We start from the raw sequence: 20,996 nt of genomic DNA, 5'->3' as shown, positions 1-20,996 counted from the left end.
ACCTTAGGGGTCGTTCGAACAATTATCATTGGTGGGAGAACCTTTATACTGTATACCCACGACACAGTACGATGATCGAGGGAACAGGGAAAACTAGTAGAGGATTATGAAAATAAAAATAAAATTATTTTAGCATTTTTGTTAATTTAATGCCAATTTAGGAGGGAATTGATGGCGACGAAGCGAAAAGCGGTTTGGGGTAATGGCGTGGCGTATCGCCGAGTGGTGCCGGGCGGCTGTGTAAGATCTCTTGTGCCATGGGGTAGCGGCACGGGCCCGGAGAGACATGGAGATGGGGGGATGATGATTCCCTGGGCTAAGTCGGCCCAACAACCATAAAAATAACTGTAAAAACATGCTAAAATTTATTTTTTATTAGTAACTTCTAATATATTGTAACAGTGTTTGAAGTACAAAGTGATGATACAAGCAATGCAATATTTGATAAGTCAACTTGAAATGATCTCTTGGTCACATGATCAATCACCTACCACAAAATACATTTCCAATCTTAAAAAATACAGAACCATACAAATAAAAATAACATTGAACTATACAAGTAGGGAGAGAAGATCAATATCACAAATTTCATGAGAATAGAGTACCAAAGAACTTTGATCCAAACTAAGTAGTATATGAAAACTAAAATGATTTGTTCTCTCCTTAAAAATCAAGATCTAACGCACCCTCAATATAACTGCACTTTTTCTCTATTTTCACTTCTATAGGAACTGCAATGTCTCCATCAGGTTCAACTCTAGCCTGAGCAGTAGGGGCAGAATATCTAAAAGAACCTAGTTGACTCATTGACGTAATAAGAGATTTTGAGTTAACATTTGCAGTATTTAATACACCCTGTGATACTGGGGGACCAGAGGAAATGCCATGATCAGATATGACAATTGGATTAGAATTGGTACCTTGTGGTGGAGTATTCTGAAGATTTGCTGATTTAAAAGGCTTTGTTGTAAGGCCTGACAAGACAACACGCTGAGGAATATTACTAGAATTTGAACTCTGTACACTGCTTGATTTCATCAAAGACTGCAAACTGGCCTGCCCTGTTTTTATAACTGATTGAGAGTGAGAGCTTGTTGCATTAGTCTTCATGAGAATTGGAGAATTGGAGTTTGTAGTACTAGTCTTCAGAATATACGGTTGAGAATTGGACCCACTGGTACTTGTCTTAACTAGATATGGCTGAGAATTGGTGCTAGTGGTATTTGTCTTGATGATGTACGGTTGAGAATTGGAGCTAGTGGTATTTGTCTTGATGATGTACGGTTGAGAATTGGAGCTTGTAGTATTTGTCTTGATGATGTACGGTTGAGAATTGGAGCTAGTGGTATTCGTCTTGATGACATACGGTTGAGAATTGGAGCTAGTGGTATTTGTCTTGATGATATATGGTTGAGAATTGGAGCTAGCAGAGCTTGTTCTGATGATATATGGTTGAGGACCATTTGTCTTGAGAATGTATGGTTGAGTAGTAGATCCTGTACCACTCGTCTTGAGAATGTATGGTTGAGTAGTGGATCCTGTACCACTCGTCTTGAGAATGTATGGTTGAGGAGTGGATCCTGTACCACTCGTCTTTATCAAATGTGGTTGAGTCTTCAGGGTTGGAGCACTTTGGGGATTGTGAACAGAGTTTAGCACAGAACTTAAAATTTGTTCAGAATTTGACTGAAGGTTGCTACCATTTGCTGGATTGGTACCGCGTTGGACAACAACAATTTTCTTGTTTGTGAAATCATTAAAAGGTGTTGCACCTATATTTTTGTCAGAATTACTAGTGGAGGAGCTACTAGCTTGTAGCTGTTCACTAGCGCTTCCACCGGACACTCTAACTTTTTTTGAGTTGGACACACTTATTAAGTTGTCAATCTCAACAGAAGACAGTCTTTTTGGCCTATTCAATGATTCCTTCCGGGGAGGAGGCACCCCGTCTCTGTTAGTATTATTGTTCTGAGATCCATCATTTCTCTTCTTTATCAAGTAGCCACGATTAAGATTGATACATCTATAGAACCGTTCAACAGGTTGTGCCATTTCAGGGTACTTTTCGTTTGTAAAAGCTGTTAGCAGATAATAATATTATTTAAAAAAGAAGTAGAAACTAATATTAACACAATAAGAAAAAAAAAAAAAAAAGGATGGGTACAAATCTTACCAACAACTGCTGATATCAGACGACGATCCATTTTTTCCGCTGAAGTCTCTAAGTACTTCTCCATTCCTATTAGGTGGGTTAGCAAACTCTTGACAAGAGCTTGGTGAGGTGGTTTCCTGTTGGCACCAAATTCAGCTAATTTTACAAGCTGTCGAAGAACAGCAGCATCTATCCACACTCCAGCCCCTTTCCGAAGTTCCAACTGTGAAATAAGAAATTGCACATTAGCACTTACAGAATATATAGGAAACAAACACAAGGATAATGAACTTGTTTTAGAAAAAATTACCTTCCTCTCAGAGGGCCACTGCCATGGCTGGCTGAGATGATTGGCCAAGTTAGCGAGTGCTGCCCCAGTTGCCAAAATATTAGCAGCTGTTGACTTGTGGAAGTGAGAGAAATAGTCAGAAAGGGAAACTAGATTTTTGACAAATCCATTGGGCACTGAAAAAAGGATGTTCTCATTAGTTATGAAAAGGAGAGTGAATTTGTTTTGTGCCAAAAAATATGACTTAAATGACTTAATTGAACTTTGCTAATCTAGCAGGATGAGAATGTATATTTACACGAAGGAAATGGTGGTAGCTGCCTTGAACAACAGTTGGAACAGCCACGGTTGCAATCAGGAACATGATGGAGCCGAATGTTGGGTGGTTGCTCTTCAGCAGTTCTGTTCAAAAAGTGCAGAACACGCTTCTCAGTTCTCTGCTCATCGGTATCATCATCAACTAGTTTAATTTTCCTTGCCAAGTTTTCTTTGTCGGGAGTGATAGTTCCATGAAGTAATATATTTCCTTCTTTAGTGACAAGAAGTGAATCCAAATACTTTTTATTAGCTGAAAACATAAATGGTTTCTCATTAACTAGTTTATCTGTCATTATTAGCTGAAGACATGAATGGTTTCACATTAACTAGTTTATCTATCAGAGAAGTCAACACTATTTTTAACAAGAACATAACAGTGCCCTAATGAAAAAAGCACCAAGAATACAGATTACTTTCCATAAAATAATGACACTTACTACAAAGTCTCAGAATCTTGCATTCATATTGTTTCTTGAGAATAGATGCAATCCTCACAGACCCCTCAAACAAAGGTATCTCCTTGCCATTTTTCTTAAAAGACTTTTCAAATAATTCTTCAGGAATTAAACTAGTTTTTCTGAGCTTTGTTAAAAAGACTAAGGCGTATTTCTGGGGCACAGAATATTCTTCTTTGATCATCGTGTAAAAGCTTCTATAACCTGATCAAGTTTTCAAATGAAGACCATAACAAAACAACCAGGGTAGCCACAATCGGAAAAGAAAACAACAAAGAAAACCAAATGAACAGGTTAACCAACAACACGTCAATGCCAATTAAGGCGCCAACCTTTGAAGGGAGAATTTCCGCCGCTGCGAAACTAACGAAATGAGGATTACCTTCTCAAATTTCAAACGTTTTCTGCGAAGGCCACTACTTGAACCTGTTGACAGGGCACTACGCCGAAAAGAAGGCGGCGAGGCCATGGTAGACGGTGGGTTGTTCCCGGGGCTCATGCTTATGCTCCGAGTGTGCACTTCGTCTTGTCGACAAAGTAACGGCGTTCCATGCCCCCCCCCCCCCCCCCCCCCCCCCCCCCCCAATGCCTCGATAGCCGAAGAAGAGATTCGGTTCAAGAAACCCGTTTTGCTTGGATTTATGAGGCGGTAGGCAAGCATAGACGAGGCGAAAAGAGGGTGGGGGGAGAGAGAGGGGTGCTGTACTGTATGCGATATTGCGGGGGGCTATGGAGACCGGGAGCAAAGGGCGGTAATGGTCAATGTGGTGCCAAAAAAGATGGGATAGCAACCAGAAAATCGGAGGAATTTTGGAATGGCCACAAAGTAAATCTAGATAGGTGTATTTTAAATTTTTTTCATGTTTCATGGCCGACTTTTCAAGCCTACTTCCTGTTTTTCTTGGTATACAAATTTTTCTCCTACGTTACAAAGGTTATTTCTTTTTCAAATTGAGATGTCCCGCCGAGCAGCTATGCTAGATGGGTTGCATACCCACCAGGGGTCTGTCAGGGAGAAGGTGCATCTCAGCGCCACCTGTCAGTATGTCAGGTTACCTCGTGACTGTTGCGTGTTTCTGAGGCCAGTCGGAGCTGGACTATCACTCGTATCACTCCGGCGAATAAACCAACTAAATTTGAGAACTGCGTTCACTTTTAATAAAATGTATAAACGAGTTTGAGGGGTGTTTCAGGAAGAGTTTCCTCCACTCATGTTTTATTTTTATTTATTTCGAGGATTCGATTTCGGGCGATGCTTTCGGAGGAGTGTCTGCCTGGAGAAGGAGAAGGCTGCTCACACGGCGATGTCGCGAAGTTCAATGCACACGTTTGCCTACTTCCAGGCGTCTCATCATCTGAGACGATTTTGATCGTTTAAACGTTCGGCCCGTCGCGGTGGGCTCGGCTTGCTGAAGGGCCGAGCAGCAGGACCAAGGACCTCGTCCCCTTTTTCTCTCCCCTTGTTCCTGCAGCCCTGGCCCAGGCCCTGGCCCAAGGCGCGCCCCGGGCCCGCGGGCCAGGCGGGCCAGGCGGGCCGGGCCGGGGCGAGGATGAGATATGAAATGCAAGCGAGACCCCTCCAGCCAGATCTCTTATCAGGCCCCAGCGCCCCCAGCAGCCCAGATCTGGACCATAGCTCTTGCCTGCTCGCTTCCTCAGTTTGAGGCTCCCCGCCGCGCGGCGCCGCGCCCCGGCGCCCCCACCGCGCCCCGCCCCGCCTCAACCCCCGCGCTCTCCCCATCCTTGACATTCTTCTTTGCATCTGTGCGTTTTATGGCGATGCCTTTCTTTTTGCTCCCCGCAGGGGAAAGGCCCCGCGATAACACGCCCGCTCTCGCCATCCCCCTTCCCTCGCCTTTCTCTGTCCCTCCCTCTCGATGCCCCCCCCCCCCCCCCCCCCCCCCCCCCCCGTCCCCCAACCCTATGAACACATTAGACACTATACATGGGGGAATGCCTTTGGAAGTCTGGAACCCTGGCTCACCCAACCGACTTGAATCAATCGCTACGGACGGGGTAGGCAACCCAACTGCCATGACGCTCAGACCCGGCTCCCTCGGGCTAGGCAACCCAACCGACGCGCCGCACCCTGGTACTACACTCCCGCAGAATGAGTGTATTACTGGAGTGGGCACTTCCCCTAACATCCCGGAGCCCTAATGATGATGTACTGGTGGCGACCCGGACCCGGCGGCGGTGGGGGACAACACACAGCCCCTCATTCTAAATCCTTATGAGTGGAGGCGGGACCGTGGAGTCTGTGCGGAGGAGCGGAGGGCAGAGCGGGCCCGAGCAGCTCGCGTTCTTCTCGTAAACCGAGCAACGGGAAGGAAAAAAAGGTACTTACAATATATATTTGATGGGAAATATCTCTGTTTTCTAGACCTGTTTAGTTTCTGTCCACGGACATTTTGGCAAAATTTTCCATATAATCATGGATAATTATGATGCGTTTTTCTCACATCCATTCCTACCAGCGTACTGCACTTCCCTCCCTCGCCTGAAATCAACCCCCCCCCCCTCTAGCCCGAGCCACCCCGCGGGGGTTGTAACGCAGGGGGGAGGGGAGGGGGAGTAAGGCCCTGCTGCAGAGCGCGTCACACCGGGGGGAGAAACGGACGACCGGAAATTAAGGGGATCCGGAAACACCAGAAGCGCATTATCAGACCTTATTCCTTATTACAGGCCCATCGGGCAGTGATCGAGGGGCACTTACACGCGGGGGGAGAGGAGGGCCGGGTCGGGCCGCACCGCAGGGGGGATGACACCGCCAAAACTTGGGATTCATTCACGGAAGGAAAAAATGTCGTCGACGTCGCCGATGGCGATGACGACGGCCAACGACGGCACCATTGTCAAGCGGGAAGGTTTTTCGACTGCGGCGGGAAAAAGCGGCCATATCCCATCGGTTTGAACGGGGGGCGCCGACCAGGCGGCGCTTCCACTCTAAACTGCATCAGCGCCCCGACGGCTTGTCTTTGACCCCGAGTGTCGTACATCAAAACATTCATCTGGGCACCCCCTTCACGATCCCGGAGTATTTTAAAACTCGTTCCCAAAACCACCTCTTGTATTTGCAAATCGAGTCTAATGAACCTCGGCCCGGCCCTACGCTTCCCCGTCCCGCCCCTCCCGACGAGGGGGGCGGCACCTCTCTGCCGCCGCGCGCCTCTCACTCGCCCCACTGCTAATTGTAATGAAGAAGCAGCACTATGAGATAAATATGCTAATCTGCGTGGAGACGTAACGCGACTCCTTTCGCTAATGCTCACGCTAACGCTCCTCGCTGCAACGAGACTCATCCCGACGCCGCCGAGAAGCAAACTCTTACATTTTTTCTTTCGTACAGAAATGTATGCGATATGCACTAATGACCGAGCTAGTGACAATATTTGTAAGGTCAAAACGTCATTAAGTTACCTGAAACTACCAAACATAAAAATTTACATTTTTTCAGGCGCCGTGGTCGACACGATACACGATAGGCACGTTATCGTGCGGTACACGGTTTAAAAACTGATGTAACAAAAATTATTGTGTATGGTAATAATGACATAATCCCACACGGCTACCCGCCCGCAAGCCACCCCCAGAAAAAACGGTGCGGTCCGTGAACGATCCCTTGTATGCCCTCTCTTCCTTCCCCCTGGAGGACTGAGAGTGCGAGAAGAAAATGGGGCACGGAGAGAGAAATCTCGCCTGCGTGACCGACCGGCGCGCGGGCCCGGGGGGACGCGGATGAGAAGTGCCTCCTCGTGGACCCCTGGCCGTCGTGGCGCTGCTGCCGCCCGACTGGTCCCCCCGGGGCCGGGGCGGGGCAGGCGGGGGCGAGTGCGGGCGTGGCGCCTGGTGCTGGCGAGACCTAGTGGAAGCCCTGGAGTGCGTGTCTGAAAAATGCAGCAGCAGCAGCAGCGGGGGCGGCGGCTGGCAACCCTCCTCAGCACGCTCGTGCGCCCCCACTCTCTCTTTCTCCGAGTCCTCCCCTCTCGCCACGCCCCCTCCGCAGTGTTCAAGAGGCCTAAAGGTGTTCCCCCGGTAGCGAAGAGAGGCGGTGGCGACGACGAGGCGTCGAAACCGGCCCAAAACGAGAGCTCTAGAAGTATAGAGGTGCGAGAGGGACAGACAAAATCCTTTCGAAGGGCGCGTACTCACCCGTGAGCAGGGGGACGTTCCGGGACATCCGCGGTGTTTGTGAAGCGAACCACCACCACGATGGCGCCGCGGCAGTCTTGTTTGAGCGGCGTAACAGCAAGGTGACAGTGCCACGACTTGGACGTCAGGGAGCACTCAGGAGCCCAGGGCCGCGTCCTGCAATCTGCGAACAATGAGAGACAGAAAGTGCACAAATTAATTACACATCTTGGAAAATTAATTTTGTTTGTATTATACTCTTCAGCCTTGCACTCAACTACTAGAGGACAATGATAAAAGTACCCAAGTACCCATAAATTTGGTTATGGGGAGAGAGGAGTACTCGTCTTTCGGGTGATCGTCGGGGTCCGGTGGGGCGTGGACGTGGAAGGGTGTGGCGGGGCGTGGCGGGGCGTGGCGGGGAGTGGCGGGGGGCGCATCGGGAGGATTGTCATTATGAATCGATTGCTCGCGGGCGCGACGTGCGGCGCCTTCCGATGCCGGCCCGCTGCTCTGCCCCCGACGCCCTCCTCACCCTCCCTGAGATTAGTGCGTCGCTCATCCGGGACCGTCCCGTCCGGCCGGCGCCAGCCTCCCGCGTGCCAACCACAGCGTGACACCTCGCGTGCAAATTGAAATCCGTCGCGCGCACGTAGGGGGTCGGAACGTGGGGCACAAGCGGAACTGCAGTCCTCAGATGTTGGAATTGTTTTCTAGGCGTTTTGTGCACTTTTCTATAATCTTTTTCTTCTGCAGATGGTACAGTACAGATTTAAATAATAGTCGAAAATATGTCGGGTAGCCTATTGACCACACACAAAAAACAACCCCCTTTGCAGAGTGAGAGTTTTATCCGAGAAGTTTGTGGGAGTAGGGCCGCAACGCGTTCATATTAGCACCCCAGAGGTCTCCAAAGGGGACCTGCGGGCTCCGCGGCCGGCAGCAGAAGCTTTGATTACCTCATCGGTGGCCGGCGGGCTTTGTTTTGTGGCCGGTGCTGGTGTACCCGCCCCACCCCGCACCGCCCCGCCCGCAGTCATTGTGCCCCAGCCCGCCCCAGCAGCGCGCCCCGCGGCGGCAATACGATCGGACGTGCGCGGGCTGCGAACGAGCGATAATGTAATATTCAGAGTAGTTGCCGCTGTCCTGTCTTCTTGTCGCGCCTAGTTTGTTATTTTCGTGTGGACTTTGTTGGCCCTGCAGCAGGGTCGGCCATGGCAGTACGGCGACGCTAGGGGTGCGGCCCGGGCGGGTATGAGGAAAAGTAAGTAGTATATAGGAGTAGCGTCGAGGGAGGAAAGAGAACCGCAGTTAATGTTTTTCTCAATTCGGCAATACCAGAATTTCCAATAAAATGTAAAAAACAATAAAATAAATAAAAACAAAAAACATAACAATTACATTTGAAAAAATGCAATCACTACTTGAAGTGGGCATTCATTCGGGCTGATCGTGTTCGAAAAATGTCACGTACCAACGGGCGTCTTGGGCGCAGATTGGCGAGCCGGACCCTCCCCCTCCTCCTCGAGGAGAGCCTTAGCGCTCGCCTAAGAGGCGGGGGTGGAAGGAGGAGGAGGATGGGGATGATGATGAGGAGCAGGAGAGGGGAGGGGAGGAGGGGATGGAGGAGGAGGAGGGGCGCGGAATGAGAGGACAATACATTAGTTAAGTGGCGCGGGGCAGCCCTAGCCCTTGCTGGCCGGGGCCTCCCTGGCCGGGGCGGAGCCGAGCCCAGCATAAAGCCGGCCGGCAGGAGGAGGACCCCTGGCAGGGCAGTGCGGCACCCCCTAGGAGGAAGGGCCAGGGGCTCGAGGCCAGGGGCGCGGGCTAGGAGGCGCGGGCGTTAAATATAATGGTTTTGATTACTTCCTCGGCGGACCGCAGCCGAGACCATCGCGGGGCGCCACGGCACGCGGGTGGGGCCCCCCCTTCTTCTCTCCTTACGGTTCGCACTGCGGTGGTGTAGCACGGCGGCGGTGGCGGTGTAGCACGGCGGGCCCCGGACTATCTAGAAATGATGCCCTATACTATATCTGACGTGCGGTAAAGAGGAGCTACTGCGGGAGGAGGAACGGAAAGAACGCTGTGTAGTAAAAAGTGATGTGTATCCTCGCAGAAATTACACTACTGTGCGATGGAAATCTAAAGCGAAGTGTGTTTGAAATATATATTTTGTTGAAAACAAAGCGAACGTCGTTGCAGTGTGTTCCCACATTACTTCGTTTTGCATGATGGGGAGAATTTCGACAGCGATTATGGTATGTGTTGGACAAAACAGTGTCGATTTTAGACACCCTTTTTTCTTCTTTTTTTCTGACGGCCTTCTTTATCTGCCCCATTCGCTTTCACGCTCCATGCGTCCTCGAGAGGTGGCACTGCGAACCTTAGAGTAAGGGGCGAGGGGCGGGGCGCCCCGCTGCAGGGTCCGGCCGGCAGTGGACTTCGCTCTAATGGGTCCACTCCGGGCAAATACACAATTGCAACTCTATTAGACTTGATTGCACGTGACCACTTGAGTCCGGCTGGGTCGGCGGGGGCGTGGCGCGGAGGGGCGGGGCGGGCCGCTGCAGACTTCCCTGCTGGCCCAGTTGCTCCCACAGGAGTGCAGCTCGGGCGGACTTCCCCCTCACCCTGCTCCCGCGCATCCCGGAGGCCAGCCCGGGGCCAGCCCCTCCAACGGCTAACAGGTTATTGTACAAGAGAGAGAGAGAGAGAGAGAGAGAGAAAGAGAGGGGCTGGAAATAATGTAATGGCTGGATAAAAGGGAGCATCGCTAGGCCGGCCGCGGCTCCTCGACGGGTAACGACGGCGCGCCCGCGCGGGTACGCAAAAGCAACCCATCCGACCCCACCTCCCCAGGGTCCGACGCGCCACCGCACCGCGAGAGCACGACGGCGTCAAAGGCGCGCCAGGAACGAGACGAGCTGTACTGCTGCTGTCGCATTTGCAACCCGCCGAGTCAGCGTCTTGGTTAGAGGAGGCGGGGCGGGGCCCCGGGCCCCAGGGCCCAGGGCCCTCCTGGAGGGACGCGGTCGCCCCTGCAGCAGCCAGATGCAGCGCTTTGGATGCAGACTGCGCCACCTCTCGGGTCGCTCGCGCCCCGTTCCCCCAGAGCCGGACCACTTTGCCACTACTTTGCCAGGTTGGCTTTTCTTATCGCTAGGCCAGCTTCCGTCATCGTTTCTTCGCTGGGCAGACGCGCGCAGCGATTCGTTTTTCCCGCTTGCGCGCCCGCTTGTGAAAAGAGTGTGGTTGTTTCTCATATTCAGAAAGCTCAAATATATACCTAAAAAAAAAAATGTTGGCGACTCAAGTTTGCTGTTGAGACTAGAATCTTTAGAAGATGAACACAAAAAGCGATTGCAACTGCCCCCGAGTGGCAGTTGCGAAGGTGCATGGAATAACAATGTGCAATTATGGCATATTTGCTCCACCATAAAATCAAGCACCCGCACCACCCCGTTGTTTCCTTTCAGGAGGATCTCGACCGCCGGCGGAGACCCCGGCGAGCTCGGGGGCGGGCCCGCCAACCCCTTACTGCGATGATGAAACAACACAATTATTTCCAGGGGGATCGTCAGCCCTCGAGCCGGGCTCGCGCGGAGGTACGAATTAAACGCAACATTATCAAAACGTCCGTGCCTCGGCTCCGCTTGGTCCGCCCCCGGGCGGCTGCGCCCGGCTGGGGGCCGGCCCGACCCTCGGGCGCCACTCCAGAGGAGCTAGACTGGAGGGCTCTCTCTCTGTCTCTCTCCTACAGCCCCTGTTTACAGGCTGTTTCCAAATTGCACCGACGACAAAAGTTTTGAGGGCGGCGACAGCAGGCAGCGCAGGGGAATCCCACTGTTAGCGGGCGGCCGCCCCCCTCCCCTCTGCCCGCCCCCGCACCGGCGGAGAATCTCGAAAAGATTCTCGACGGCTCGCCGCCGCCGCGCTGGAGGAGGTTTACCAGCGGGCCGGGAGTCCGTACGCTCGTGCATGTGCCCCATGTCCGCACGCTCCAGGGAGGCGACGAAAACGGTGAGCAGGCAGCCGACGGCCATGGCTGGGAACACACGGCGCACGCCGACAACGATGTTGGCCTTGTCCGTTTTCGCTATTTCGATGCACCGCGGTGTACCGCGCTTCCCATTTCCACCCCCTCTTCCTCAGCTCCATCATTCGGCTCCTGTCTCCTGCATGCTCAGCACCCCGACGCCGAGCGCGCTGCGTGGGTTACGTCCGATATGAAAAGTTGCCATGGCAGTTTGCGCGCGCGGGGCATCTCCATCCGCGAACACACAATGCGTCTTAGTCTTGGCCATGGCGATGCCACATCGTTTTTCGTGCAGCAGGACGCTATGGTCACGTTGCGGGTGCGCTCCATCGTGATGGTGGCCGACTGGACATGATGACGGGGACGTCGTCCGTGGTCACTCGAATAGTGTAAAGTTGTCTCGAGTGGCAGAAGAAGCTCCTCGGCGCTGTCGAACGTCTCGACGGTTAGGTGTAGGGCGGCCAGGTTGGCCATGGTGAGCGTGAAGAGCCACCACCAGCTGCTCGCCGGCAGGCGCGTGGACAGCGCAAGTGCTGACCCTGAGGAGGCGCCGGCCGCGGGCACGCCGCCGCCGCCCGCCTCACCGCAGTGTCCCTCCCCTCGTCCGGTTAGTTCGTCATGGCGGTTGTCGGTCGCGGGAAAGGATTTCCGTCGGGAGAAGAGATTTCCGTCACTTTCTCGCGCGTCGCCTCTATTTTGGAGTTTGATGCGCGGCGGCATCGTAGCGCGGCGTTGTCGCGTGGGCGCGCTGCTTACACTGCACTGTTAAAATTTTTTGTTGAGATTTTACAGAAAAAGTCTGGGTATACCAGTTGCCATGTAAAAGTCTGGTAAAATTACAGGGGTCTGTAAAATTACAGACACTGGTAAAACTAACTCCACAAAATTTCTGTAAAACTGATACCAAATGTTTCTGTAGTAATGTTTACGAACGTTTTCTGTAATTTTTACCCACATTCCTCTGACGTAATACATTCAAGAAAAAAAATATTTTCGGCGACTGGTTTCTTGTTCTATATATTTCATAGTCAACCACCTTCGGGTTTCATTGGTGAAACTTCTTTTACCGCTTGTACCTCAGGTGGGATCGAACCCCCGACCTCTTGGTCGTGAGCCCGATGCCTTGCCCATTGCGCTACGGCGCGCGACGTGGAGGGAGCCCGTCCGTACTCCATCTGTTGCTTCCGACTGTCCACGCGGCTTTCCATACGGTTAACTGCCCTCTTGGTTAGTGATTATCACAACATCGGGTTTCTTTCGTGGTTCCGTTGTTAGAATGCACTAGAGTTCAACATTGAGCAACTTTTGTGGCCAATTTTAACCGAATTTCCTATGTGTTCGAAAAATTACAGAAAGTATCTGAAAGACTACTTTACAGAGTCTGTAACTTTACCAATACCTGTAATAATACCAGAGTACGAGTGGATTTTTACAGACGCGTGTAAATTTACAGTAGTTTTTCGTGAAAAATACCGACAATCTGTAATTTTACTGGTACTGTAATTTTACCATAGTATTTCGGTAAAACTAACGTGTTCGGTAAAATTACAGTTTATTTCTGTACAAGATTTCAGGAATTATCGGTAAAATCACTAATATTTTTAACAGTGTGTCTGAGCTGCACCGCGCACTCAACGGCGCGCGGGAGACATTTTGTTTGTGGCAGAGGTGACCTGAACCTGTGACCCCGGGTGGTGTCCATAGTGGCACAGAGTGACCTAGGGTAGGGTAACAAACCCAGGGTGACCCCGGCTGACCCTGGGTGACCAGGGGTGACCCGGGGTGACCAGGGTGACCATGGATGATCCAGGATGACCCAGGGTGACACAGGGTGACCCTCCTCGAGCGACCCCTTTAGTAATGGTTTTGTGACCAACCCTTGAGATGGCCTTGAGACACACAGCCACCCTACACAGTCGGTGACCCACCGGGTCACGTCACTAGCCTGGCCACTGCGGCCTGCCCAGAGGGTGTGTGAGCGCGGCCGGACGCCGCCAGCCGCCGCGCCGCCTCACACTCGCGTAAACACCGGCTCGAAACGGCTCTCTAAACCGGACCGGGGCGTTTATAGGCGGCACGGCGATAAACCCTGCCAAACCGCCTCGTGCGAATAATAAGTTGAGACTTTGATAGGAGGAGGTGGCTCTGCGGATAGCGCACTGCAGTGTGTGCAGTGCGAAAAGTGCGCCGCGCGTCGGATTAGAGACTTCCTATGCACCATAGCCACAGAAAAAAGCGGGACTCGTCTCGTCCGGTCCGATGGTTAGACTCGTTAGACTGTACCGCATGGATGGACATGTGCGAGGGGTAGCGGGTAGCCTAGCACCCGACAGCAACTCTGCGAACAGTAGAACAACGAATGCCAAGGTGGGGGTAATAATTGGTAAATCAGCCACATCCAATCGGTAGATTTACGCTTCATCGTCAATGCGAGGATAGACGATTACCTTTACACTACTTGTATTCTGTATTTTCGTCGTATACGCCATCGGCAACATTTTTTCTCTTTTTTTTTGTGGGCTGAGGTCAGTTCGTTCCGCCGCGGTCAGGACCCCTTTTCCTTCAAGAAAGGGAGAGGGAAACGGAAAAAGGTGCGCCCTGGACGGTGGGGTCAGTGAAAGAGACTGAACGGAGGCGGGGAGGGGCAGAGGGGTGTAATTAGTGGGCGGTGGGTGCTAATTGTGCGCTGTTGGGCCTGCTCCAGTCACTGGCTGGGCCCGCACAGCGTTCTGCTGGCCTCCAAGTCGCATTAACCCTATTCTGTAAATCTAACTGTATAGCAACTTGACAGTTTAAAATGCAAAACTAAAAGTCTTACAGTTTAAACTGCGAAACTGAAAAGTTCTACAGTTAAAACTGCGAAACTGAAAAGTTCTACAGTTAAAACTGCAAAACTGAGTAGTTCATCAGTTTAAACTGTCAAACTAGTCCTATGCAGTTTAAACTATCAAGTTGTCACACAGTTAGATTTAAAGCGATATTCTGCGTCACGATGGGCACTGCCGGTCACACTTTTCTTAAAGTAAAAGGAATAGGAGGAATGAGTTTTAACAATAGAGCGGAAGGGGGGACAACAGCAACGACTAACGAAAAGGGTCAAATACTGACGGTATGACAGGGGCAAAACTGCGTGCCAGCGTGCCGATCAGGGAAAGCACGACCGCCGAGACGTGTCCATCAATGGCCGTCACGAACATGCCGCGTTCACCATCTGCGAGAGAGCTCTCATAGCGCCTGGTAGGTAGGCAACATCGTGCCTGCAGTGCATGCGTGTACCGCGGCGTGGCCTACCCCGAGTCTCGCAGGCGTCGAGCTCCCGTTATCCCCGAATGAATCTGAGAAAAATGGACGTACACCCAGAGAAATCGTTTCTTGTTTCAAGTAAAGTTTTCCTTGTTTCAAGTGCACGCTGACACAAGATGAAATTCACTCTTGAAACAAGCTGATATTTTCTTTCGAATAAGAGAAAAATATTATACCAAAGACTATTTTGCCTTGTTTCAATAGTGAATTTTATCTTGTGTCAGCTCGCACTTGAATCAAGAAACTATTTTTCTGGGTGTACTTTTTGGCCGCCCAAATTTTCTCTACCCTTTAACTGTTCTTAATAATTTCTGGTCGAATTTATGAAAGAGAGTAAATTTTTGTAGGGAACTATGTCACTACATTTCTCGTCACTTGACAGCTGACTGCACCCTTGTCCTTCCATATGGCCTACTTTGCTTCGCCATCTTAAAGTCGCGATGTTTGTGCGAACAATTACTATTTCTACGTCCCAAACTTTACGCAAGAATAACCCGCCCGCCTCACTCTACGCGAGACGCTTCGGATTTCAACGTTCTCTCGTGAGTCAGCGACACGGGCGCCTATAAATTCTATTAGCGCATAACTTTCTTATGATCCTGGATTCCATCGCCTCCCCCCTTTTGCTCGCACTGCACCGCGGCGCCGCCTCCCGGGCCCCACATTTATACGGCTACTGTGGGTGTGTTTGTGCGTGTGGGTGCGTGTGGGTGCGTGTCTATGTGTGCGTGCGTGTCGCAGACATTATCCTCGCTCATGTTTCTTGTCCGCGCCACGCTGCGCGCCGCCTCGCCGCACGGACGGGGCTAAGCCTCGCCCCGACCCATCTTTTTTTGTCAAAGCCGGGGACTTCGCGAGGGGAAACTGCTCTCATGCGCACCCCCTTCACTTAGCATCTGCATATGTAGGGCGGGGCAGTGTGTGTGTAGCGACCACACACACGCGCGCAGAGAGAGAGAGAGAGAGAGAGAGGGGGGGAGAGGGAGATAGAGCAAGGGAAGGGGTGGGGTGTGAGTGAATGTGTGGGTTGGTGGGAGGAGGGGGGCACCAAAAAGCGTACAAGGCGGCACTATGCCGTTCAGACACAATTTGCTGGTGGCTATCCGGCTTGTAAATCAAGTATATAAGGACTCCCACAGCTCTTTCTGTGTCTGTCTCTGAGTGTGCTATCCCCCCCCCCTCCCTCACCCAGAGCCCTCTAGTCTAGGCCCACTTTTGATCGCCCAACGCCAAGGGCTGGACGGACGTTCGCATGGAAAACGCGAACGCCTACTTTGTTTCTTGTTCTGCTATTCTCCATCCCCCTCGGAGGCCCGCGGCTGCAGCCACCGTGCCTGTCGAGCCTGGCCGTCAGCCAACCGAATCAGAAGGCGAGCCTCGAGTCCGCCCCCCCCCCCCCATACCTTTGGCGGGCCGGCGGGGTTGAGACTCCCTCGCCAGGGCGCGTCGCTCGCACTCACCGTTCTGATAAGGTTGATGAAGAGGGTGCCGAGCTGTCCGACGAATCAGAGTCCACAGCATGCGCTGCCGCTGCAGCTGGTGGATGGTTTTGTGGGCGGTCGTCTGCTACCCACACCCAAGCATTTGCCGCTGCAGGTCGGAGACGCGACGACTGGTCGGAGAGAATGCAGAATGAAATTGCAACACCTACACAGTGCAATCGGCCGAGTAGAGGAGGGACGCCGCCGAATAAGGGAATGGGCACTTCGGGCTTCGCCTTGATGGAGACGGGGGAGGTATAACTCACCCGGGCGGGGCACTCGTCCTCCGGGAGGCCCTCGTTGCCGAGGCCCGTAACCCACCACGACCAGGCCCATCCGAATGGTTCGGGAGCAGTTAACGAGCCTCAGCCCCGTGATATTGGCGCCTCCGAGTTGGAATGCCAGCGAGGTCCAGCGCGGCGAAGTCCGCCCATGGCCACAATCACCACCATGACCATCATCTGTCATCATCTGCGAGTCCCGGTCTACTACCATCATCATCACCATGACCACCATCTGTCATTATCTACGAGTCCCGCGGGCCACTAGCATCATGATCACCATACGACCATTATCCTGCATATCTGCGAGTCCTGCGCCGGCACCATCGTCATCACCATGATCATCATCTGTCCCGTCATCATGTGGAAGTCGCGATGGGTGGGGATGGTCCATCGTGCCCGTCTAACGGTTATCTTGTTAATTACGGTTCGAGCTGACAAGAAGGTGCATGGTGGCAGGAACGGCCCACAATACTAACGAGGCTGAAGCAGCTACTCACCAAGTCGGCGAAGAAGAAAGAGTAGCAGGGGTGTGGGCCGCGCACTGTTGCAGCTGCACCAGCAACCAGCACGAAGAAAGTCTCGCCGAACTCCGTCAGCAGCTTCAAGACACCAGGAACTTCCATGGCCGTGGAATCCGGGGTGGCGTTGCACGGGTCCAGCACGGCGGTCTGCCCAAGGAGCACACTGCGGACATTTATGGAATGAGAACAATAATAGTGATGAAGAAATGCCCTAGCATGGTATTTAGTTGAGTGATCTATATTGAAACATGCAACAACGGGCTAACAACTAGTTGGCGCAGACGAGCACCTCGCACAACAAACATTCATATAACACCAATAACTGTACAAAAAATTGCAGGTAAGACACACAAAAATATGATTTTCTTTTGAAAAAAAAGTGCTCCATTTGTTCTTAGCCTAGTTCGTTGCTTGGGTCACTGCCACAACGTGCTGGTTGCCAGTACTACCGCCAGGGGGCTGCTGACAACTCGGCTAACAATAAGCCGAGTAAATTGTATTAGCCTGGTGTTACATCAGGCGCAGGCACAGGCCCTCGTTGCAAAGCATCTACGTCGCGCCTCGCGCCTCTGAAAATGCGATTAGTTTTGAAAGGTGGCGGACTGCCGCGGCCGCTCGGAGGGAAACCAGCACCACGTCCAGCGGCCACTGCCCCCGCCCCCGCACCACCTCCGCGCGCCCCTCGGGCCTCGCGCGCCGCGCCCTCCCCGGCGGGGGTGCAGGGCGCAGAGCGGGCCGAGGCCACTAGAGGGTTACAGCGTTAATTTAATGGCTGCTTGTTTGCATCTCAATGCGGCCCGGCCCCGGCCACGCACGCGCGGTGTTGCGCGCCACACCTCGCGCGCACGGGGATTTTTCTCCCCCTCCCTCTTTTCCCCCAACCCCCTCATCTTCACCCCCCGCCCACCCCTACACCACCCCGTGGCGGCCTCCCCTTTGTTTCACGCCCGTCCCGCCCGACGCACTTGTCCGACGTGCTCAGGACGCGGCTCAATCCCATGTCGTCGTCGTCCAGTCCACCACCCCAGGGGAGAATCTAATTTATCTAACGTATTCTTTAATGATGGTGTTTCGGGTGGTGTCTTTGGGGTGGAACGCTCTCCGGAGGTGCGCCGATGAAATCCAGGCAGTGTAAACACAGATGAGCGAATATATTAGTGGGTCTCCATGGACTTTTCACCGTTGCAAAAAGAGGAACAAGGCAAAGGGTTATGCAAGGCGTGGTGGGGAGCTTCATGGTGTAGAGGTTAGGTTTCATGCAAGTGCTGAATGCTTTGCCTCGCTCCAAACTGTAAATGAAACCCAATGACACACAACCTAACCTCTGCTACGCCATGCCACTCAGCATCACGCCAGTGCTACCTTCATCTTTCTCCTCTTACAGAGCACCCGAATTTTTACGCATATTCTCTGATGTATAATGGAACCTAACCTAATCTGGACACTCATGGTTCACCCGCCACGGCGCCTGAAGTCATTTGTTTTTGTTTTTCAGTTCTCTACAGATAATAGCGGGCATCCTGCAGTAGTGTTTGTTTCGCTGAACTCATCGGTTGTTGGCCAAACACCAAATTCAGTTCAGATTACTCGTGCGCGCCTGCTCCAGTATCTCCATTTTACCAGCTGCTTTGGCAGACCGTGTAAACTTGGCGCTGGTGGGCCAGAAGCTAATGGACCCCGACGCTCCCTACTGTACTCGCGCCGACTAACCTGGTGAGTTGGACGCGGCCACATGTGCGGGAGGGGCGCGCCCGCCGGGCGGGGTGGGACGGCTGTCGCTGTCGCCTTCCTGCTCTGCGGCTCGTGCGCACCTGTGGATCTGTACGGCGTCGCGCCACCCCTCCGCGAAGTCGCATCCACTTAGCATTAGCGTCGACCACTTCCGTTACAACTGCATTACCAAACCGCTATATCGAGCAAGGCCACAAGCTGCACGCGCCATCAACTAACCACTAGTCTCGCCAGCTGTTGCTGCTCCGTGTCGCTGCCGGATGTTGCACAGCAGCACCAAGCGCACCAACAGTTGAACAACTAGAGAGCGGGAAACTCAAATTCAAGTGATGCCAACTCTTCTATAGCCGAAACCTGATAACAGGAGTGGGAACGAGAGGGAGAAGCAAGGTCATTCGTGTTGAATCGAAAGGTAAGCAGTCTGACCAGCCGTTCCTATCACTATGCTGTCCTCGATGCTGTCTCATAGTGACTTCCGTTTTCTGGTTCCTGCATCTGCATTTGTTCTGCTTTTCAAAGGGGGGGGGGGGGCGAGTAGAGGGGTTGATAACTTTTATCACGTGCAACATTCTTATTTAACACCAATAGCAAAAACTGACTCTATAGCCCAAGCGGCAATGGAATAAATCTTGCGTCAAAAATTTCAAATAGTTCCAAAGAAAATTGTTCTAGCCTCCAAATCGTTTCTAACTTCGACTACTGTCGAAGAAGGTAATTCAACAAGGTGTTGCACAACTTTACAAGTAGTGTTTACCGTTTTTTAAAACCAGAATTCGATTTATTTGGCAAATTGATAGTTGCGACATTGTGCGCTCGGTACGTAATCTCGGTTTTAAAAATCTCGACGCGTGTTTCGCAAGTTATTCTTTTCCTTGTCCAACGGCCCCCTGGACCGTCCGACCCGCCTACAGGGCCGCCTCCAGGCGCGCCTCGCCAGCGCCGCTGTCCTCGGGGGCGCCTCTCCTCTCGACTTGTTCAATTTGTTTTATCAGCAGAGCCGCCTCACCGTTGCAACCACATCACCGTGCCACGCCGTGCCGCCCCTCAAAAGGGTCCGGGCGGCGTTCGAGTCTCTCTCCGCGCCGCCCACCCTCCCGGTGACCATACGGCGGCGGCACGGCGTGCACTTTTCGGACGCCCCTGCTGCTTGGAGAGAGGGGGAGGAGGGCTATCTCCAGAGGGCGACCTTACAAGAGTATCAGACAGTCGGAGGGGTGGGGCGCGGCGCGCAGGGGAAGGAGGATGCACTGAGAGGGGCCGGGCCTATTTGCACCAATTCTGTTGTTGCTGCAAGGTAGTGCCCCCTCGTGCCCACCTCGCCACTCTACGGTTATCTCGGGACTATTTTCGCTTGCCTTGCTCCAAACTTTTCCTGAAAGGTAGATGTTTGCCTTTTATTCAAAAACACGCTATTCCGTTTTACTGGTTTTGTTCACCAGGATACAGTTGTTGTTAGTTCACAAAGTATTTTCGGAAGCAGAAAAACATGTTGTCATGCCGCGATGTGAGCTGAGCTGAAGCCGAAAGAAGCCGTGTACCTGGCAGTGTGTCGTTATCGCTGTATTCCGTTCGAGTCAGGAAGCGCCTATCAGAGCACCTTACTGGTGCAAACGAGGGGGCCGAAGACGCAAGGCAAAAAAAAAAAAAGACTATGTGTATATCGTGTGTGTAGTGAATGAGATAAGCCTCTGGGGCAGGTGAGAATAAGGGTGAGTGGGAGGGTGAGGGGGTGGAGGAGGCAGTGGGCGCAACTCCTCCGTGGCATAGGCCTATTCCAGTCACGCTCGCCCGGCCCGCCGGCCTGGCCTGGTCTGCCCGTAAAACCAGAGGGGGACGTCTCAACTGATTGTGGTGCTGCATCTCTCCTGCCGCTCCACCCCCCAGCGCCCCCTCCCCCGGCGACCGCCGAGGTGCTGCTGGTGCTGCCCCCACGGTTCGATGTTCCCCCTGGTTCCCCTTCACTGACCCCGCCTAACCTCGTAAGCTACCCCCGCCCGCATGGCCACCCTCCCCCCGCCCCCCGCCGTACCCGTGGACGTTCGGAGCTCCTGCTGGGTACACAAGCCCGCCTTGCTGCGGTGCGCGCTGGTTGCCTACCCGGCCAGCCGTAAGAAACCTTGCGCCCGACGCGGTCACACTTACTCGTTATTTACGGGAGCTAACAAAATGTGAGGAAAATGCATTGTTGGCGCGTTATTTTTCCGGGAACCACACCCAGAAGAGCTATTTCACCAGAGAAGGAAAATGCTCTTAAAAATGACCAGAGGATTTCCGTCTCGATCCAAGTGCATTTAG

At 52.6% G+C, this 20,996-nt stretch overlaps 2 protein-coding genes across 3 annotated transcripts in view; one reads left to right on the top strand and one right to left on the bottom strand.

The window, feature by feature from the left end:
- Positions 1–359: 359 nt before the first annotated feature.
- On the bottom strand, positions 360–17,083 carry LOC113204999 (serine-rich adhesin for platelets-like). Of its 2 annotated transcripts, XM_052265018.1 has the most exons (6): positions 16,947–17,083; positions 7,367–7,529; positions 2,740–3,009; positions 2,463–2,617; positions 2,174–2,375; positions 360–2,078 (listed from the first exon to the last, which is right to left on the bottom strand). In XM_052265018.1, exons 2-6 carry the CDS (start codon positions 7,392–7,394, stop codon positions 664–666), a joined length of 2,070 nt encoding a protein of 689 aa, XP_052120978.1. In that variant the 5' UTR covers positions 7,395–7,529; positions 16,947–17,083; the 3' UTR covers positions 360–663. The 2 variants fall into 2 exon arrangements, with proteins under 2 accessions (XP_052120978.1, XP_026276197.1); XM_026420412.2 differs by lacking the exons at positions 7,367–7,529; positions 16,947–17,083 and adding an exon at positions 3,197–3,483.
- A 1,468-nt stretch (positions 17,084–18,551) lies between these two features.
- The window catches only part of LOC113205016 (uncharacterized), an 85,321-nt gene continuing 82,876 nt past the window's right edge, over positions 18,552–20,996 (top strand). The window contains exon 1 of the mRNA XM_052265025.1: positions 18,552–18,683. The gene's annotated coding sequence lies outside the window, so the exon portion shown is untranslated. The remainder of the gene's footprint in view (positions 18,684–20,996) is intronic.

The sequence above is a fragment of the Frankliniella occidentalis genome, unplaced genomic scaffold, assembly GCF_000697945.3.
Source record: "Frankliniella occidentalis isolate FOCC.00 unplaced genomic scaffold, Focc_3.1 Scaffold23, whole genome shotgun sequence".
In the NCBI taxonomy this organism is placed as follows: domain Eukaryota; kingdom Metazoa; phylum Arthropoda; class Insecta; order Thysanoptera; family Thripidae; genus Frankliniella; species Frankliniella occidentalis.
Note: the sequence above shows the minus strand (reverse complement) of the source record. Positions and strands in the feature narration are given on the sequence as shown.